Here is a 17,074-nt window from a genome sequence, read left to right as displayed (position 1 = left end):
TCTGAAATCATAGAGGTTTTTACTCATTCGATTTTAAACCAATATTTTCAAAATATCTAAATTAAAATCGTAAACGAATTTTTTATTAATATTAATTAGCAAAAATACACAGACATCTTCCGATGCTTGATAGGCCAATCGGAAAAACAAGAAATGTTATCGGATAATCACGCCACATCAGTCTACTATAAATTGCCGAAGCGAGTGATGTATATAAAGGCATCAGAGATCTCGATTTCGGTATAATACGATTTATTGTGAATATTTACTTTGGTGAGTATGAAACTATGTGTTTTTATTTTTCAGCAGCACATTTTAAAATATAATAATATTGTTTTTATACTATTTCTATTTTAGTTTTCACTTCTATTCCTAAAAAACCAACTAAAACCCAAAATGGGCGCTGAAAAGGTATCCATGAACATCGTTGTCGTCGGACAAGTCGAATCTGCCAAGGTCATCAAGACTGTCGCCAAAGCCGTACCAAAAATGAGCTCATTGATGGTGTGTATTTAAATCTACCTCTAAATATTAATTATTAATTTAAAAATAACAACATTTTGATTTTTAAAAACATAAAAATTATAAATTACAATATAGGTAATTAGTCGGTTGATTATATTCATATTAATTAATATTATTATTAATACAAGACTTGAAAACATCATTGGATTATTGGTATGCCACAAATAATTTCATTATCTGCAATTAATACAGTAATTTTTTTTTAAAAAATAAGTGTAATTATCAAAATAAATTTTAAATTATCTACATAAATAAAAAAAAAAATGTATATTACATTAAATATTTAATTTTATTATAAATTTTATATATGAGTTTTAAAAAATTTATTTTCACAAAAATATAATTTTGTATTCAACAATTAAGAAAAAATATAAATTAATGTATTATTATAAATATCATGAATTCATGAAATTATATAGGTATAAATTCTAATAAAAAAATGTCTATTTAAAATAATCAAGTTATAATTTGTAATTTGTAGTGCTAAATTTAAAGTAATATGAGTAATTTAAGTACTTATTTAAAATATTTTTTATTTAATTTTGTATTATTTAACATTTACTACAAAAGAAATTAATTAATATTAAAAATTATTAGTGTTACATAATTATAATTTTTAAAAAATTATATTTTCAATGATTCAATTCTTTATATAAATTGTAGTACAGCCTCAAAATGTTATTGTTATTAATTATTCATGTTTAATTTTAACCTTTTTTTTTTCAGAACTTTTAACTCATGTAATCCATCAATCGCCAACTCAAAAATGCCATAGTTCAAACAATGTATTTATATGTATATAATATTTATTATATCATTGCCAAATATATCAGTTCTTATCGTTATTTACATCGTTTTTTTTAATTAATGGGAATTCTCTGATCACTCCAATCTACATATCCTTTATTTACCGCTGTCATTTGTATTAAAAATGTGTAGGTTTCATTTAAAGATTGTCCAATCTCGTCGAAAGTGTATAAACAAATAATGCGTTGCTTTATGGTGACATGCAATTATTCAGGAATTAAAGCAGCGAAATTCGATACATTTCGACAATAAACGACAATAATTACTTTTAAGTGTCTTTAATAAAATTTATATTTTTAAGTCTTGTAATTATAAAATCATATTGAAACATGATAAACATTAGGAAATTTTATTATCATCAAATTATATGACATTGATATTGATGTAATTGGATTATTTGATTATATACAATTATTTTGTCAATTAATTGAATTAAATAGTTCTATAAATGATTTTTAACTGTTAATGTTCGATAACAATGAATATTATACTTATCAAAATGTTTATTATCTCATGCTATAATTATAAAACAATCAGCAAGTTCGAGATGTTCGGTTAGTATTATAATTTTTTTATTACGTACTTTATCATGTATAGCACATATTAGTGTAAAACTAATATTATAATATTTTATCGTTAGATAATATATACTCATATTTATTTATTTATATAATGAATTAAAAAAAGTGGTTAATTGTGATGGACGAGTCCGACCTTATATATTATATTTATCGTTTTAATATTATAAACGTAGAATTATAATATATTATGGTGATAGGTATGTATTATATTTGTAGCTATAAATACTGTAAAATTGTATATCATAACAATTTGTTAAAAAATTCAGATAGTTAAATTCACTACAATATATTAATCAACAGTCAACATTTATATTTTAAAATATGTTGTGTTGTATAATTATTAAAATAATTTGGTGCACTAGTTGTTCCTAACCAGTGGCGGTCGCAGGGAGGGGTTTTGGGGATTCAAACGTTTAAAAAATTTTCCGTTTACCGTTATTGACAATTAAAACGTTATGAAATATTTAGCGTTTTGCGTTATTTAAATACGAGTAAGTGTAAAATTTGAAACGTTTTCAAATGTAGTAATACTATAAAATAAATCATAATTTTTGTTTCTTATTAAAATACCCATTACTTATATAAAAATTGTCTTGGTCAAAAAAATTCTTGGGGGGGATTGCCCTCATCGCCCCCCCACAAATACGTCACTGTATGGAAATTAGATTTCATATTTTTCCGACAAGATTTTTTTATATTATTTAATGGTAGGTAAGTTAAATTTAAAATTAATAAATTAGAATTTTTTTTTTTATTAAATGATTTATGTATAATATTATTGGCAAAAATAACCATGGTTCAAATATTTTAATTTTATTTCAGTGGCAATTCGTATTATTGGTGTAATTAATCAAAAATAACAGTGAACTATATACAGCTCAATTTGACCAGCAATTTATGCAAATTCATATTGCTTTCTACTGGTAACCTATCTGATGACTATAAATTAATAAATAAAATAAAATTGGAATAAAGGAATAAAATATACAAATTACATATGTATATCTATATTATATTATATTTTAATCTTTTAACAAACTAAACAATCAATTATGTAAGTATTTTTTTTTTTTTAATAAATAATAATCAGGGTTAAAATATTTTAATTTTATTTCAGTGGTAATTGGTAGAATTTATATAATTAATCAAAGAATACATTGAACTATATGACTAAATAGCTCAATTTGACCAGCAATTAATGCATATTCACATTGTATGCTACTAGTATCTTTTAAATAAACTAAACAATCTATTATGTAAGTATGAATTTTTGGTACTGGTTCAGTTGACGCCAGCCAACCCGCGTAATCTCCCGCCACTAATATTTCTCGTATTTTTTATTATACTGCAGATAAAAAAGATACGAAAAATCGCGGTATTATCTGTATATATGTACGTTAGAAATTCAATTATTGGATATTTTAAAAATAATTTTTTGCAAAATCCTTCAAATAAAATTAACAAGATAGCTGCAATAACAGTGGTACTGTGTTTAATAGTATAGAACATCTACTTTAGTTATGCAGTCGTCGTCATACTTAAATATTCTGTAGTACCTAAATCATATATGTAATACCGCAGTACTAAAACTTAATATGAATTTTCGACAAATTTATATTGACGTGCATGATAATTCATCGGCAATACTTTTTTTGCGAAATGCAAATATTATACTCGGACTTGTGACAATGAACACGAAATGGTTTTAGATATAAAAAAGTGCCGGAGGCGATGTCATTTAAGATCATGTCGAAAAGACAAAGGTGTTAAGACTAATAATTGGTTATAAAGTACAAAGGTAAAGTTACTAACTATTGTTCACTTTATTTATGGTTGGACTCATGAACTTACATCGGTGGACTTTTATAAACGTGAATTTGGACTGAGCAAAGCTATTGTAATAGATAGAAAGAATTATATTAGAGAAATATGTTTATGGAAACTTTCTCGCGGCAATTCAAAAATAGGAGGTGCTGGTTGTATTGTTGAAATAGACGAAAGTTTATTTGTCAGACGTAAAAATAATGCAGGTCGAATACTGCCGCAGCAAAGGGTTTTTGGTGGCATATGTCGTGAGAACAAGGAGTGCTTCGTCGTATGTGTAACTGATCGGTCGGAAAATACGTTATATTGCCAATAATTTATGAACGTATACGAGTTGGATCGACCATTTTATCAAATTCGAGCCTATAATAATATCTACAAAATCGGAGATTATAATCACTCAACAGTAAGCCACAAAATAATTTTGTGAATCCTACAAGTGGAGTTCATACCCAGAATATTGAGATGATGTGGGGAAGTGCTAAATGGGGAAATAAGAAGCGAATAGGGACTAAGAAAAACTTCCCCGATTCATATTTGGCAGAGTTTATGTGGCGCACTAAATTTAACGAACGTGATCCGTTTAAGGAAATACTAAAAGATGGATCTGAATTTTGGCCATCTGCATAAGTCTATTTATTTTTAATTTTAACGTTTATTTTATAACATTATTCATGAATAAAATATTTAATATAATTGTTCGTACTTTTTTATTTTTTGCGTTATAATTATTATTTTTAAATACCTAGTGGCGGGAGAATATGCGGGTTGGCGGGCGTCAACTAAACCAGTACCGATATGTCGATTAGGTATTGCGAAAGGTATTAATATAAGTAAAACCGCTTTTGAAATTACAGGATACTCTCAGTGGTGTTTTGGCAAAAAAAGTAGAGGGTATACGCGTATTTAAGGATTTATAACAATGACTATTGAAAGTGTGCTCCTAATAGCCATAATACAGTATACAACTACATACTATACAAACAGTACACTGAACGACGACGAAAACAAAACTGGGTATAAAGTGTAAAAATATCGGTTCTTATGAGAAAAAAAACGGTTTCAAACATGTACGATATGAAGTGTCGCTTATTACGTGGGTTACATTAGATAACATTAGCTCGATTAAAGTTCACGATTAAGATAATTGTCATTTGTAATCGTTTTCCCTATACACAAAAACAAGTGATATTATTGTAAATTATACTTATATTTTATGTTTCTGATGATTATTTCTAATCACAATAACCGAAAACCTGAACACTGTAAGCAACGAAAAATGCACTTATAACGGCTGTTTGTTCCGTTCCTGGCATTTTTGATCACTATAAGCGGCTTGTTCTTATAAACAGTGAACACTATAAGCGGCGACCACTGTAGTATTATATGTGTATATTTATTACTTTTTATAACACTAAAATGTATTATTTATAAAATATTAGTATATTATTAAAATAATATTATTATATTTATGATACGAATTAAAAAAATTAACACAAGGGGTTCTGTTAAATATTTATTGATAATCATAACAAAAAATCTTTTATTTGTTCTTCCATTTTTTGAAATTGCAATTTTTCTGAATTTTTCTTTAGTATTTCTTCAGGTAAATCATCCAAAGACTCCTGAAAGTATTAGGTAATATTAATATTTAGATCAGTTTTTCATTTAAAGAAAAAGTAAAAATTATCAAAGCTATCAAATTTTTAATCACTACATTTTTTAAGGAAAACATATCTGATTAAAAGTTATTACAGTTTAATACTTATATTTCTGACAAAAAATTCATTCAATATTTTTTTTAATATTATAATTTTGGATAGATACTCTTTATCAAATAAATTACAAATTATCTTACCAAATTTTGAATTATGTGTCTACACGCGTAACACAAGTTTTTTAATAATTCTTCTTTTGAATTTTGATTATTTTTACAATAACATCCATTACAACGCTTTAGGTCAGATTCTTTATTGTCAATGTTGTTTAAACTAAGTTCTAAAGCTTTAAGGCCCATTAGTGAAACATATTTTGAATATTTTGTTGCTTCCATTGCTGATGAAGGTGGCATTTCAATATCCATAATGCCCTGAAAAATTATTTTAGAAATATGATGTAACAAAAAAAAAAAAAAAAATGATACATATAATAAATGGCATACTTGACACATAGAGCAGTAAGCTGTACGAGAAGTTTTTTCTGATATTTTTTCTCCAGTTCTAAATATTGTTGACACAGTAGAAGGAAATTCAACTTGTAAATTATTTATGAATTGCTCTGTGGTTTTTTGTATCGATTCATCTTCATTTGTCTAAAAATAATTTAAATATATTCATTAACGGCTTATGACAATGTAAAAGTATATTCATTAAATACATACAGCTGTTAAAAAATTTGAATGAACATAATCTTCCAACTTATTGAACAAAGCATAATATGAGATTTCCTTAGCAGACAAATCTCTCAATGGTCGTATAGTTATCAAAGATTTTTTACTATTTGTTTTATCATTAACAGCAAGACCCTTTAATTAAATAATTTTGGACTTGATGATTTCTGAAGTTAACATTTACAATTTTATTCTAACTAGTATAATAAATGTATTAACAAATAAATAACCAATAATTTTTAGAATTAGAAATAGTTTAATTTATATTGTATTTTTAATTTACATGCAGTAGTAAAATTTGAACGTATTCTTAATTTATTTTGTGTCAAAATAAAAACTAACTTTTTTTTATACTAAAATATATATTTGAATCCTCAAATGTATATATTATTATCTTTTCATGCCCGTGTAATTTAAACACTAGACAAAAAATATTATATGTTTGATAATTAAAAAATATCATAACTATTAATAATTCATTATTAAAAATTATCACATACGAGTTAGATCTAACATAAATACAAAGTAAAATATTGTTCTTTACTATATCCAAACCGATTTGTGATCCACGTCCTAAAGCAACATTAGAAAGCAATCGAATGGATAGTTTATGTTCATTTTCTGCTGTTATTATTCGTGTACATTCTAATAGTTTTGCTAATTTAGTTATGGCATGTTTTCTGAAAAATAATAATAAAAAAACAATACACATAATATATTTATAAATACATTTATAATAATTACCGAAGTTTCATTAACATGTCTTCTTTTAATGTAAGATCAGATATATTTTTAAAAATATTTTTTAACTTATTATTATGTTGATCAATATTTGTGTCCTCAATTAAACAATTATTTGAATAAAGGACTGAAGCAAATAATACTATGTGATAAGATAAACCATATTTTTCAAATAACTCTTGAATTTTATTTTGTTGATTTTGAGGGTATTTAAATAAAATACTCTCTGAAATTAGTGTTCAAAATTAATAACATTCAATTTTAACAAAGGAAAAATGTACTTACCATCAATGTATACTATTACAGGATCAAATGTTAATCTTTTATAAGTAGATTGTTGAAGGCCTGTCCAGACTAAATGCAGTAAGGATACTGAACTTTGAGAACCACTAACACATACAAGAACACGTTCACCTTTGTTTACTAATTTTGACTTGCCAAGAGTAGCACGAAACTTATGAGTCACCATAGGTATAAAGCAAGTCCTAGGAGATCAAAATTTTTATTACACAAAGGATTTAACGATTTTAATTAATAGGTACTTACTTGCAATATACATCTTTTTTACGTAAAATGACATTTCCATCTTCAGTTAAACATTTACGGCATTTTAATTCTAATCTGAAAAAAAAATCAAATATAAATAGAACAGATTACAAATTAAGGCTTAAATATGTATACAAAGTCTATAAAAAAAATAAATTATATGCAATGTTTATCTATATTAGCATAACCACGATAATGTAATAATATAATAAACTTAAATTTAAATTACAATAATAATTTAACAAAAGGCATTGTCATGACTAGGGACCAGATTTATATGCACAAAAAATCCTCAAAATATGCTTCTAAAAATGCTGCTATATGCTATAAAATATGTACAAATATGTGAAATGTATTATTAATGTAAAAATAAGTATTAATTAATATGGTATTAAAAAAAGTATAAAAAAGTTTTTAAAATATTTTGTCGTCTTAGTCACCATTTAACATTTTTTGTCTTAAAGAATGTTTAATTATGTTATTTATATATATATATTATATATGTTATTTTAATAAGAAAGATCTAAATCGGGGACAATGCTCATCAGATTTCAAAAAGCTTATTCCAATACATATATGCATTTGCATATAAATCCGGTCCCAAGTCATGACCTAAGTGGTAAAAAGGTTTAATAGTATACATGATATTAGTTTTTAATAATAAGTTATTAATATAATTTAAAAATATTAATAATCATAATTTTTTACTTAACAATAAAAGCTTTTAATCAGTAAAAAATGTATTTTAAATAAATTATTAATAATATAAGAACAATACTACAATAAGAGTAGGTACCTAAATACTAAATACCGAATGAATACTAATTTACTTTATTATCAAGAATAAAAAGCAATCATTAATGTTCATATATAATTAAGTACTAATAATAATAATGCCATATTACGTAGTCCATATCAATTTATTTCCAAGCAAAATAATGTTTATTTATTTTTTTAAATTAAATATTTAGAAGGCTGCTTGGTTTTGATCATGGGTAATAGGCCTTATTGTTTTTGATATTAATATTAGATAAATCAAAAATTACAACTAGGACGTAAAAATTATATTTGGAATAAATACAAAGAATTAACATAGGTATTTCTCTACAAACGTTTTGTTAGGTAAAAGAACCATTCATAAAATTACATATGCCACAACAATTCATATAAATTATTACAAAATGTATTTTAAGTACCTATATTAGGAAAGAATATAAAAAGTACAAGATTTGATAAAGGCCTTACAGGAGCTACATGTAGGGCCGCATATAGGGGGGGGGGGCACTGGCTTTTATGGTGGCGCCAAAATTTTGTGGTCAGAAATTGTGAATTATTGAACTTATAAAATTATTTTGAAATTATTATTTTTTTTGTTTTTAATAACAGTATCATAAATTAATGTTAATGTATTTAATTTATTAATATATATTATTAATGTGTTTATAGCAATATAGTTATCCAGAATATTATTAATATACATAATACTAGTTTCCAAATTTGTTGTGATAATATCAATAAAAATAAGTTATTTAGAATAATACGGTGTATTATGTTTTTGCATGCGGCGTGTGGTGGCATGCCTACTACACAAAAATAGCATTGATTTTAGAATATCTAAAAGGTTCATGAGGATCTATCTCCTATATTTCCTGAGGTTAGGCCCCTTAAAGGGACGCCAATTTTTTTTTTTTTTTTTTTGCGCCAGGGCGCAATATGTCTAAATATGACACTGACTACATGTTAGGTACACAAATTGTAAATAAGAAATAAAAAAATTGAATGTAGTAGTAACAATGTGATATATTTTTCTAATAAAACATTAATTATGTCACAGCGTAACTCACGGTTCATCGGGTTTAAGTTCTTCGAAGCTTTCAGCACCTTCATCATTTACGCTGCACATTGGTGAGATGATGGTGACCTGCACTGATCAATATTTCTTGGAAAACGTGCCACAGTATTACAGATATAACGAAAATAATAAGAACAATTTCGAATGAGTAATATAAAATAATACTTACCGTTATTGTTCATACACTGTTTAAGGCACGAATTTATAAAAATATATTATTGTATTTTTATATATCTGTGATTTCAAGTACTTTTGCATATTCAACAGTTATCAGCTTATCACATGTGTTATTTCTATTTTTTGAGATAAACACGATAATGACAACTGTGGTCACGGTCTTAGAAGATATTTTCTAAGACCATGATTGTGGTCAAAGTTAGTAACTTATGCAAACTCGTCACCATCCGGACGTTAGCAACGGTGAAAACCATATGCAGCCATGTGACTCCTTAACACCGGTCGTGCCGCAAAATTATATTGTGTTCCTCACCGTGATTATAGGATTATAGAATTACAGTATTATACATATTATACTTATATATAGGTTATCTCTCGTGTTTTTATTTTCAAAAAGTTAATAGTTAATATCGACAAGTGCAATGGAAGACAAATCGTCCGCCGATATAGAATATGAAGGAGAAATGGACACTTCTGACGAAGAGGTAGGCTTTATTATACCTGCATTATGCTAGTTTCTGTATTAACTCATTTAATATGATTTTTTATATTTTTTAAGGATATAAGAAACACTGTGGGCAATATACCTATGAATTGGTATGATGAGTATCCACATATCGGTTATGATTGGGATGGCAAAAAGATTATTAAGCCTGAACGAGGCGATCAGTTGGATAATTTTATGGAAAAGATGGAGAACCCTGATTTTTGGTAGACATTATTATTATACTCTCAACTTATTCAAATATACACAGACATTTTGTTTATTTCAGGCGTACTGTTAGAGATTTACAAACTGGTCAAGATGTTGTATTAAGTGATAAAGATGTAGAATTGATTCAACGAATAGAATCTAGTAAAATACCCGATTCAGCATTTGAGGATTATGCGGTATATTTTTTCATTCTTATAACTATTTGTTTAATATTTATATGGTGATGTATATTTTTAGCCATGGGTTGAATGGTTTACATCAGAAGTTATGAATATGCCAATTCGTAATGGAGCTGATCATAAACGTTCATTCATAGCCAGTAGACAGGAAGCTCAACGTGTAGAACGATATGCTAGATTAATTCGAGCTGGTTTGCTTAAAACCAGAGAACAAAAGCGAAGAGAACGTGAAAAGAAAAGAGAACGTAGTTTCTATATGATGTGGAGCACAGATGATGCTGAAGATGAAAATATGAGACGAATAACTGATCATATACCTGCACCCAAGAGAAATTTACCTTCTCATGCAGAGTCTTATAATCCTCCTCCTGAGTTCTTATTCAATGATCGAGAAGTAAGTAAAACCAGGACTCTGTATTCTGTAAACTACATAACAATTAAATATGTATTCACTAAAAAAAAGTTTAATATACAGTATTTTATATAATTATTTTTTTAAAATAACAAAAATGCATTACTATTCAAAAAAAAAATATTTATTTTAAATTTAAAGACTTTAAATTGTATTACTTAAGATAAGATATTATTTATAAATAAGCGTATTTGTATATTTTTAATGACAACAGCAACACTTGATGAAAATTAATCTTTTATTGTAGAAAAAAGTGTTGAGTTGATCATAATTGGTTTACAATAAATACTCAGTATAGTATAATTTATAAATATGTTTAAAATCTTTGTTTACGTAAAAGTACATAATTTTACCAAAGTATGCCAAATTTACAACAAAGATTTTTGTTATTTTGATTGTATGTAATATGTTATAAATTTGTATCTTTTCAAATTTTGAATATGTAACTTCCTATGAAATGTTAATATGCATTTCTGAGTTCTGGTTATAAAATGTTATGTTTGTGTGGTATAAAATAATATCTAATGTTGTTCTAGATGAAAATATGGAAAAAACAAGAAGAAACTCCATGGAAGCGCAAGTTACATTTTGTACCTCAAAAGTATTCTAGCTTAAGACAAGTTCCCGCTTACCCCAAATTTATAAAGGAACGTTTTACAAGATGTATGGATTTATATCTGTGTCCTAGAGCGAGAAAAATGAGAGTATGTAAACATATTTATTGTATATGTATATTTTTAAGAGTAATTATTACATGAATGTATCAATTTCGCTTTAGTTAACTATTGAGCCAGAAGATCTATTACCTAAATTGCCAAGTCCTAAAGATCTACAACCATTCCCTACAGTTCAATCATTGGTATTTAATGGACACACTGATATGGTTCGTTGTATATCTATTGATCCACTTGGTCAATACTTGTTATCTGGATCTGATGACATGACTGTTAAAAGTAATCTATACAATTAAAAAAAAGATATTCATATATTTATAACACTTATAGTAAGCTATTGTTACAGTATTTATTTTATATTTCAGTATGGGAAATTAGAACTGGTCGATGTTTGAGAACTATACCAGTTGGAGGTATTGTGCGTAGTGTAGAATGGAATCCAAACAAAGCATTATCATTGATTGCAGTTGTAGCTGATAGAAAATTATTGATAATAAATCCTGCTGTTGGTGACCATTTAGTTGTTTCTAAGACAGACTCTATTCTATCTGTTCCACCAATTCAAACATCTATTGGTTTGTTATGCATTGAATTTTAATGTTAAAATTGTTAGATATTTTTATAGAATTTATGATATTTATGGACATTTTTATAGTTTCTGAAAAGGTTAAAGCAGTTGTTCAATGGGATGAAGCAACAAATGAAGAATGGGCAAACGGAATTCGTATTGTACTAAATCATTTCAAAGAAATAAAACAAGTAAATTATCAATTTTTACGTTTGTATAGTATAATTTTGTTCAATAAGCATACTAATACTTAAACTATGTATAAAATCTTTTGCTCATAAGTTGTTATAAAATTAAATTGGAGTGTTAAATTAATATTTATTTTTATTTAAAATAATACAATTTTCAATTTATTTTAGGTGACTTGGCATGGTCGTGGAGATTATGTAGCTACAGTAATGCCTGATGGTGCTAACCGATCGGTTCTAATTCATCAGATGTCTACAAGACGATCCCAATTACCGTTTGCTAAATCTAAAGGATTGGTGCAATCTGTTCTTTTTCATCCAATAAGGCCCTTTTTATTTGTTGCTGTAAATATCAATCGTATTTTAATAATTATTTCTGTAATTAAATCTAATAGTTTTGATATTTTATTTATCAGACACAAAAAAATATACGAATTTATGATTTGGTTAAACAAGAATTATTTAAAAAATTAATGAGTTATGCTAAATGGATTTCTTCAATGGCTATTCATCCAGGTATGTTTATTTTATAATTTTTAATAGTTTGTATGCATGTTAAATTATTTTCATTATTAGAAACATTTAGTCTATCTGACTAAGAATTATATATTTTGAATAGGATTAAAACAATACTTTATTCTATGGTTAATTTTAAGATTTTTAAGTGTGAAATTCCTTTTAAAATTTGTGATAACAATTAATATTATTATTTTATTACAATATAAAAATAACAATATATTTATATATTATATAAATAATATAATATATATAATAATATTATGTTATCAAGGGCATAAGGGTGTTGAGGTGATGAGGGAGGGAGGGGGCAAAACTAATTTTTCTTCTATACAAACTTAAAAATAATTTACAGTTCATTACTGAGGTGTACCCAAGGGGGGGGGGTCGAGTTCGGACCCCCATTGAATTTCTACATACTCAATGGTTTAATAGTAAATAGTATATAGCAGGGGTGGCGAACCTATGGCATGCATGCCAAAAATGGCACATTGACCAAATTTTAATGAAGCGCAAAAAATTGAAATTGTAGAAAAAAAATGTTCACTATTAATAAAATGTTCGTTGTAAGAAGTTCAAATAAACAAATTATATATGTTTTAAAAATGACAATATTCCTTAAGCTTTCATATTTTTCGTCAACCTATGTTCGTGAAAGATTATTCACCATAAAAAATGTAATTAAATTGACGAAAAGAAAAGTTTTGACCAACAAAACAATTGCTGCTTGTGTTTCACTAAGAATGACTAAAGTTTAATAAAAATAATGTAATAAATCTGTAATTTTGTTTATAGTCTTAGAAAATATAATTTTCTTTGGGCACGTAACTGATTTTCAAAACCTGAAAAGAAAAAATTTGGCATTTGAACCTAAAAAGGTTCGCCACCCCTGGTATATAGTGTATTTTAATTTCCCATTATGTTCAATATACAAAGTTTACAGATTATATAAGATACTTATAATGTATAAACAAATAATACAAACAAAAAAATGACTAAATACCTATGCACAACAAAAAGTACCAGATATTATGTTGTAAAAAAAAAAAAAAAAAATAGGCGAGTAAAATTAATAAGGACTTATATAACTCTAATAAATACCAAAATATACAATATGCATAAATGCATCAAAAAATAACTAACTAGTAAATATGTGGTAAAAAAAGTGTTACTTTAAATTACTTTTTATTATCTGATAAATACCTCGTTATGGTTGTAAATGTTTATAATCGTAGTGATATCTTTGGAAGATAATACCACTATTCGTTCTACAATCAAAAATGTTATGATATATGAAGATAAAAAAAATTGATACCCATAATCAAATTGACATATTATTGAATTTATTATCATATTATAATGATAGACTAGTAATTTATATTCTTAATTATTTATACAATATATTTTTTGAATAAATCAATGTATTGTATTCAAAAAAAATACGAGCCATGGAGGGGGGGGCGAATGCCCCCTTCGGCCTCCCCCTAAATTACGCCCTTGAATGTTATATTATATTTCCTACTTCAAATAAATAAAAAAATAAAATAATTTTTTAATCAATTCTTATACTCATACTATTCTAATAATAACAATAATTAAATAAATTATTCTTCAACAACAAAATATTTCTCTACAATGAAAAAAAATATAAATTAGGAAATAATAATTTGTATATAAATATATATTTCATTTAAGTTACTTAATTTTATTGTTGTCTAGGCGGTGACAATGTAATTGTTGGAACATATGATAGAAAGCTGTTATGGTTTGATCTTGATCTTTCTACTAAACCATATAAAACTCTTAGATTACATTCAACTGCTGTACGTTCAGTTGCCTTCCATAAACGTTATCCATTATTTGCATCTGGTTCTGATGACCGGGCATTAATTGTTTCACATGGAATGGTTTATAAGTAAGTTGTTGTGTGACTTATTATTTATTATATATTTGATTTTATCATCTTAAATATTTGTTTTTTTTGTTTTTAGTGATTTACTTCAAAATCCTTTGGTTGTTCCATTAAAATTACTTAAAGAACATGAGGAATTCTCAGATTTTGGTATTTTTGGTGTGACATTCCATCCTACGGAACCATGGGTGTTTAGTTGCGGGGCAGATAAAACTATTAGGCTGTTTACTTGAATTTTTATTAATTATTAAAATTAGACTAAGAACTATTATTTTCAAATATACCTGATAATATAATAATATACACATTACAAATTATGAATTATCAAACTTAATTAAATTCATTGGTTTGATATGGGTTCTCTCTGGCTTTTTTAGCTTGCACAGACACTTACCTACTATTACAGACCGTATATTAGCTATAGGAGTTACTTATTAGTTACAGATGTTTTTGACAAGATCGAAACAGCAGATTCCTCCGACCAAATTGGGTTGTCGGAAGGATTACCAGTCCCGGGTATCTTGTCATTGCGACGATGATCCCGAAACATTTGACCACGAGTGTCATGTCACTTGGTCAGGTCGAGAGTTATCCTCCTATCTATTTTTGGTTATAAACAACCTTCGGTGTTTTTTACTCCAACCAGTAAAGGTTAGGTTAGGTTAGGTTAGTCACTGCCTGCACCACACAACGTCCACGTAGGAGTTTCACCCGCGCAGCCATATACACAACAACAAGCAGCTGTTACCAAGAAATTTTGCCTAACCTAACCCAAGTTTAAAATTTAAAACTTTCCTTAACAATAATGATTTTTTCATTTAAAAAAAGTTATTTGGATGATTTAAGATTATATATACACATTCCATAGAAATATATTGAGTAACATGAACTAAAGAGGATTTGTAGTTATCATTGTATATACAATTTTCAAAAAAAACATTGGCTGAGTATGTCATCCAAAACAAATATTAAATTACTATGTTCAGTGGCGTACATACGAGGGCCAAAAAAAATAGAAAATTGTTTTATTATTGATGACGTGTATTATATTCGTAGTTTCATTATTACGTTTTAAACTTAAAATATACAACTACACAAATATTATGATAATTAAATAATTATATTGATATGTGTTTGAAGTTTTATTAACTAGTGTAATAATTGCTTTTAAGAGGACGCTACATACGTAAATATTGAGACCAAAAACAAGGTTCACGCGAATACGTTTTATTAGAGCTATAATCACCCTAGGGATTCAAAATTTTTACACAATATAGAAGACAACTATTTCTGTGACGTAGTATTTTTATTTTTTTTATTAAAATAATTAGGAAAGGAGTTATTAAAGCTCAAATATGCATGATATTATGTTTTTAAAAAGCTTATAAAACTACGATGAGTCAAAATATGAAAAAAATAAAAACACTACATCACAGATAAAATTCTCCCCAATACATGGTGAAAATTTCATAAATTTATTATAAATATAGCCTGTGTATTTTATGTTCCCGTAAAACAGTTTTTAACAATGTTTTATGGTACATATAAATATTCGTCATTGATTTGTGCGCTGTTCCCGTTGCTAGCGTTCGATCGGTGAACTTAAACCCCCATTCCACTGCTGAAATAACTGTAACCGGTACGACGACGACAATGCGTCGTCGTTATCGGTAGACAGTGATATATAAATAATAATTATTGTAGTTCAAAGAAATAACCAGAATTCAGAAATAAGATTATCGATTATCATCAGTTGATTTTATATTATTCACACTATTTTATGTCGTCCATTATAATTTGCTATTATTCTGATATTCACAAAATATGAAATCACACATAATTCATAAACTCCAGAAAATTAAAATAAATAATAATATACTATATACATCAATTCTAAATTCTTGTTGTTAAAATGTTTTTTTATAAATACTTATTACCTACAGGGCAGTAGTTAACTGATATTCCGCCGGAGCAAAATTAATAATATGTCAATGTTATCTAAAGATAGGACTTTTTGGTTTTCTATTGAAATAATAGTCTAACGCTTAAAGTTTTTTACAAGTTATAATCTGCTAAAACTACGTTTACAGGTTTCAACACTTATAAGAAAACATAAAAAAAAATCGTATTGCTATTACAATGTTTGAACACTCCTTTTGAAGCCCACGTTTAGTAATAAAATTGTACATTTCAAAATTTAATAAAGCGTTAGATAATTCCTTAGCACTTGAAATTATTTAATTTTGAAACTTTCTATTTCTGATTATAGTTCAAAGACATCCAAGTCTCAGTGGAGTGCTCATGGTGGGGGGATCAGGGTGTTATATATCTCCTTTGGATTTTTTTGTTATGGTATATTATCTACATGAAAAAAAATGTAGGGTCTGTGACAAGTCAAAAATGAATATCTCCCCCCTCCTTCAAAAAAGCTGAGCACGCCACTGCCAAGTCTTGTTAATATTTTAATT

General features: G+C 26.7%; 2 protein-coding genes and 2 long non-coding RNA genes across 5 annotated transcripts; 3 read left to right on the top strand and 1 right to left on the bottom strand.

Annotated features, from left to right (window-relative positions):
• Positions 1-164: 164 nt before the first annotated feature.
• Positions 165-1,374, top strand: LOC112690385. The gene is made up of 3 exons (XR_003149210.1): positions 165-273; positions 358-504; positions 1,252-1,374. It is a non-coding gene; the product is annotated as an uncharacterized LOC112690385 (long non-coding RNA).
• Positions 1,375-2,000: 626 nt separating this feature from the next.
• LOC112690388 lies at positions 2,001-5,141 on the top strand. Its single transcript, XR_003149212.1, has 4 exons — positions 2,001-2,110; positions 2,736-2,836; positions 3,031-3,169; positions 4,595-5,141. It is a non-coding gene; the product is annotated as an uncharacterized LOC112690388 (long non-coding RNA).
• Positions 5,142-5,263: 122 nt separating this feature from the next.
• Positions 5,264-9,545, bottom strand: LOC112690384 (cytoplasmic tRNA 2-thiolation protein 2). 2 transcript variants are annotated; one of them, XM_025564398.1, is made up of 10 exons: positions 9,435-9,545; positions 9,258-9,352; positions 7,414-7,488; positions 7,153-7,352; positions 6,871-7,093; positions 6,671-6,806; positions 6,118-6,261; positions 5,899-6,048; positions 5,596-5,826; positions 5,264-5,362 (listed from the first exon to the last, which is right to left on the bottom strand). In XM_025564398.1, the coding sequence occupies exons 2-10, from the start codon at positions 9,314-9,316 to the stop codon at positions 5,264-5,266; spliced, it is 1,317 nt and encodes a 438-aa protein (XP_025420183.1). In that variant the 5' UTR covers positions 9,317-9,352; positions 9,435-9,545. The 2 variants fall into 2 exon arrangements, with proteins under 2 accessions (XP_025420183.1, XP_025420184.1); XM_025564399.1 differs by having other exon boundaries at positions 9,258-9,334.
• A 205-nt stretch (positions 9,546-9,750) lies between these two features.
• Positions 9,751-14,909, top strand: LOC112690383 (ribosome biogenesis protein BOP1 homolog). Its single transcript, XM_025564397.1, has 12 exons — positions 9,751-9,927; positions 10,002-10,153; positions 10,216-10,333; positions 10,395-10,730; positions 11,285-11,452; positions 11,527-11,701; positions 11,788-11,997; positions 12,078-12,181; positions 12,350-12,523; positions 12,595-12,694; positions 14,414-14,609; positions 14,686-14,909. The coding sequence occupies exons 1-12, from the start codon at positions 9,865-9,867 to the stop codon at positions 14,837-14,839; spliced, it is 1,950 nt and encodes a 649-aa protein (XP_025420182.1). The 5' UTR covers positions 9,751-9,864; the 3' UTR covers positions 14,840-14,909.
• The last annotated feature ends 2,165 nt before the right edge of the window (positions 14,910-17,074 follow it).

The sequence above is a fragment of the Sipha flava genome, unplaced genomic scaffold (assembly GCF_003268045.1).
Source record: "Sipha flava isolate LNK unplaced genomic scaffold, YSA_version1 501_pilon_pilon, whole genome shotgun sequence".
NCBI lineage: Eukaryota > Metazoa > Arthropoda > Insecta > Hemiptera > Aphididae > Sipha > Sipha flava.
This window is presented reverse-complemented; position numbering and strand designations above follow the sequence as displayed.

Bases quoted from the DNA above. Each gene is read 5' to 3' on its own strand.
- LOC112690384 (XM_025564398.1), bottom strand. From the start codon at position 9,316: ATGTGCAGCGTAAATGATGAAGGTGCTGAAAGCTTCGAAGAACTTAAA. The intron at 6,049-6,117 runs GTATGTATTTAA...AATTATTTTTAG, and splicing joins ATTCAAATTTTTTAACAGCT to ACAAATGAAGATGAATCGAT. The intron at 5,363-5,595 runs GTAAGATAATTT...TAATACTTTCAG, and splicing joins GACACATAATTCAAAATTTG to GAGTCTTTGGATGATTTACC.
- LOC112690383 (XM_025564397.1), top strand. From the start codon at position 9,865: ATGGAAGACAAATCGTCCGCCGATATAGAATATGAAGGAGAAATGGAC. The intron at 10,154-10,215 runs GTAGACATTATT...TGTTTATTTCAG, and splicing joins ATGGAGAACCCTGATTTTTG to GCGTACTGTTAGAGATTTAC. The intron at 12,182-12,349 runs GTAAATTATCAA...AATTTATTTTAG, and splicing joins ATTTCAAAGAAATAAAACAA to GTGACTTGGCATGGTCGTGG.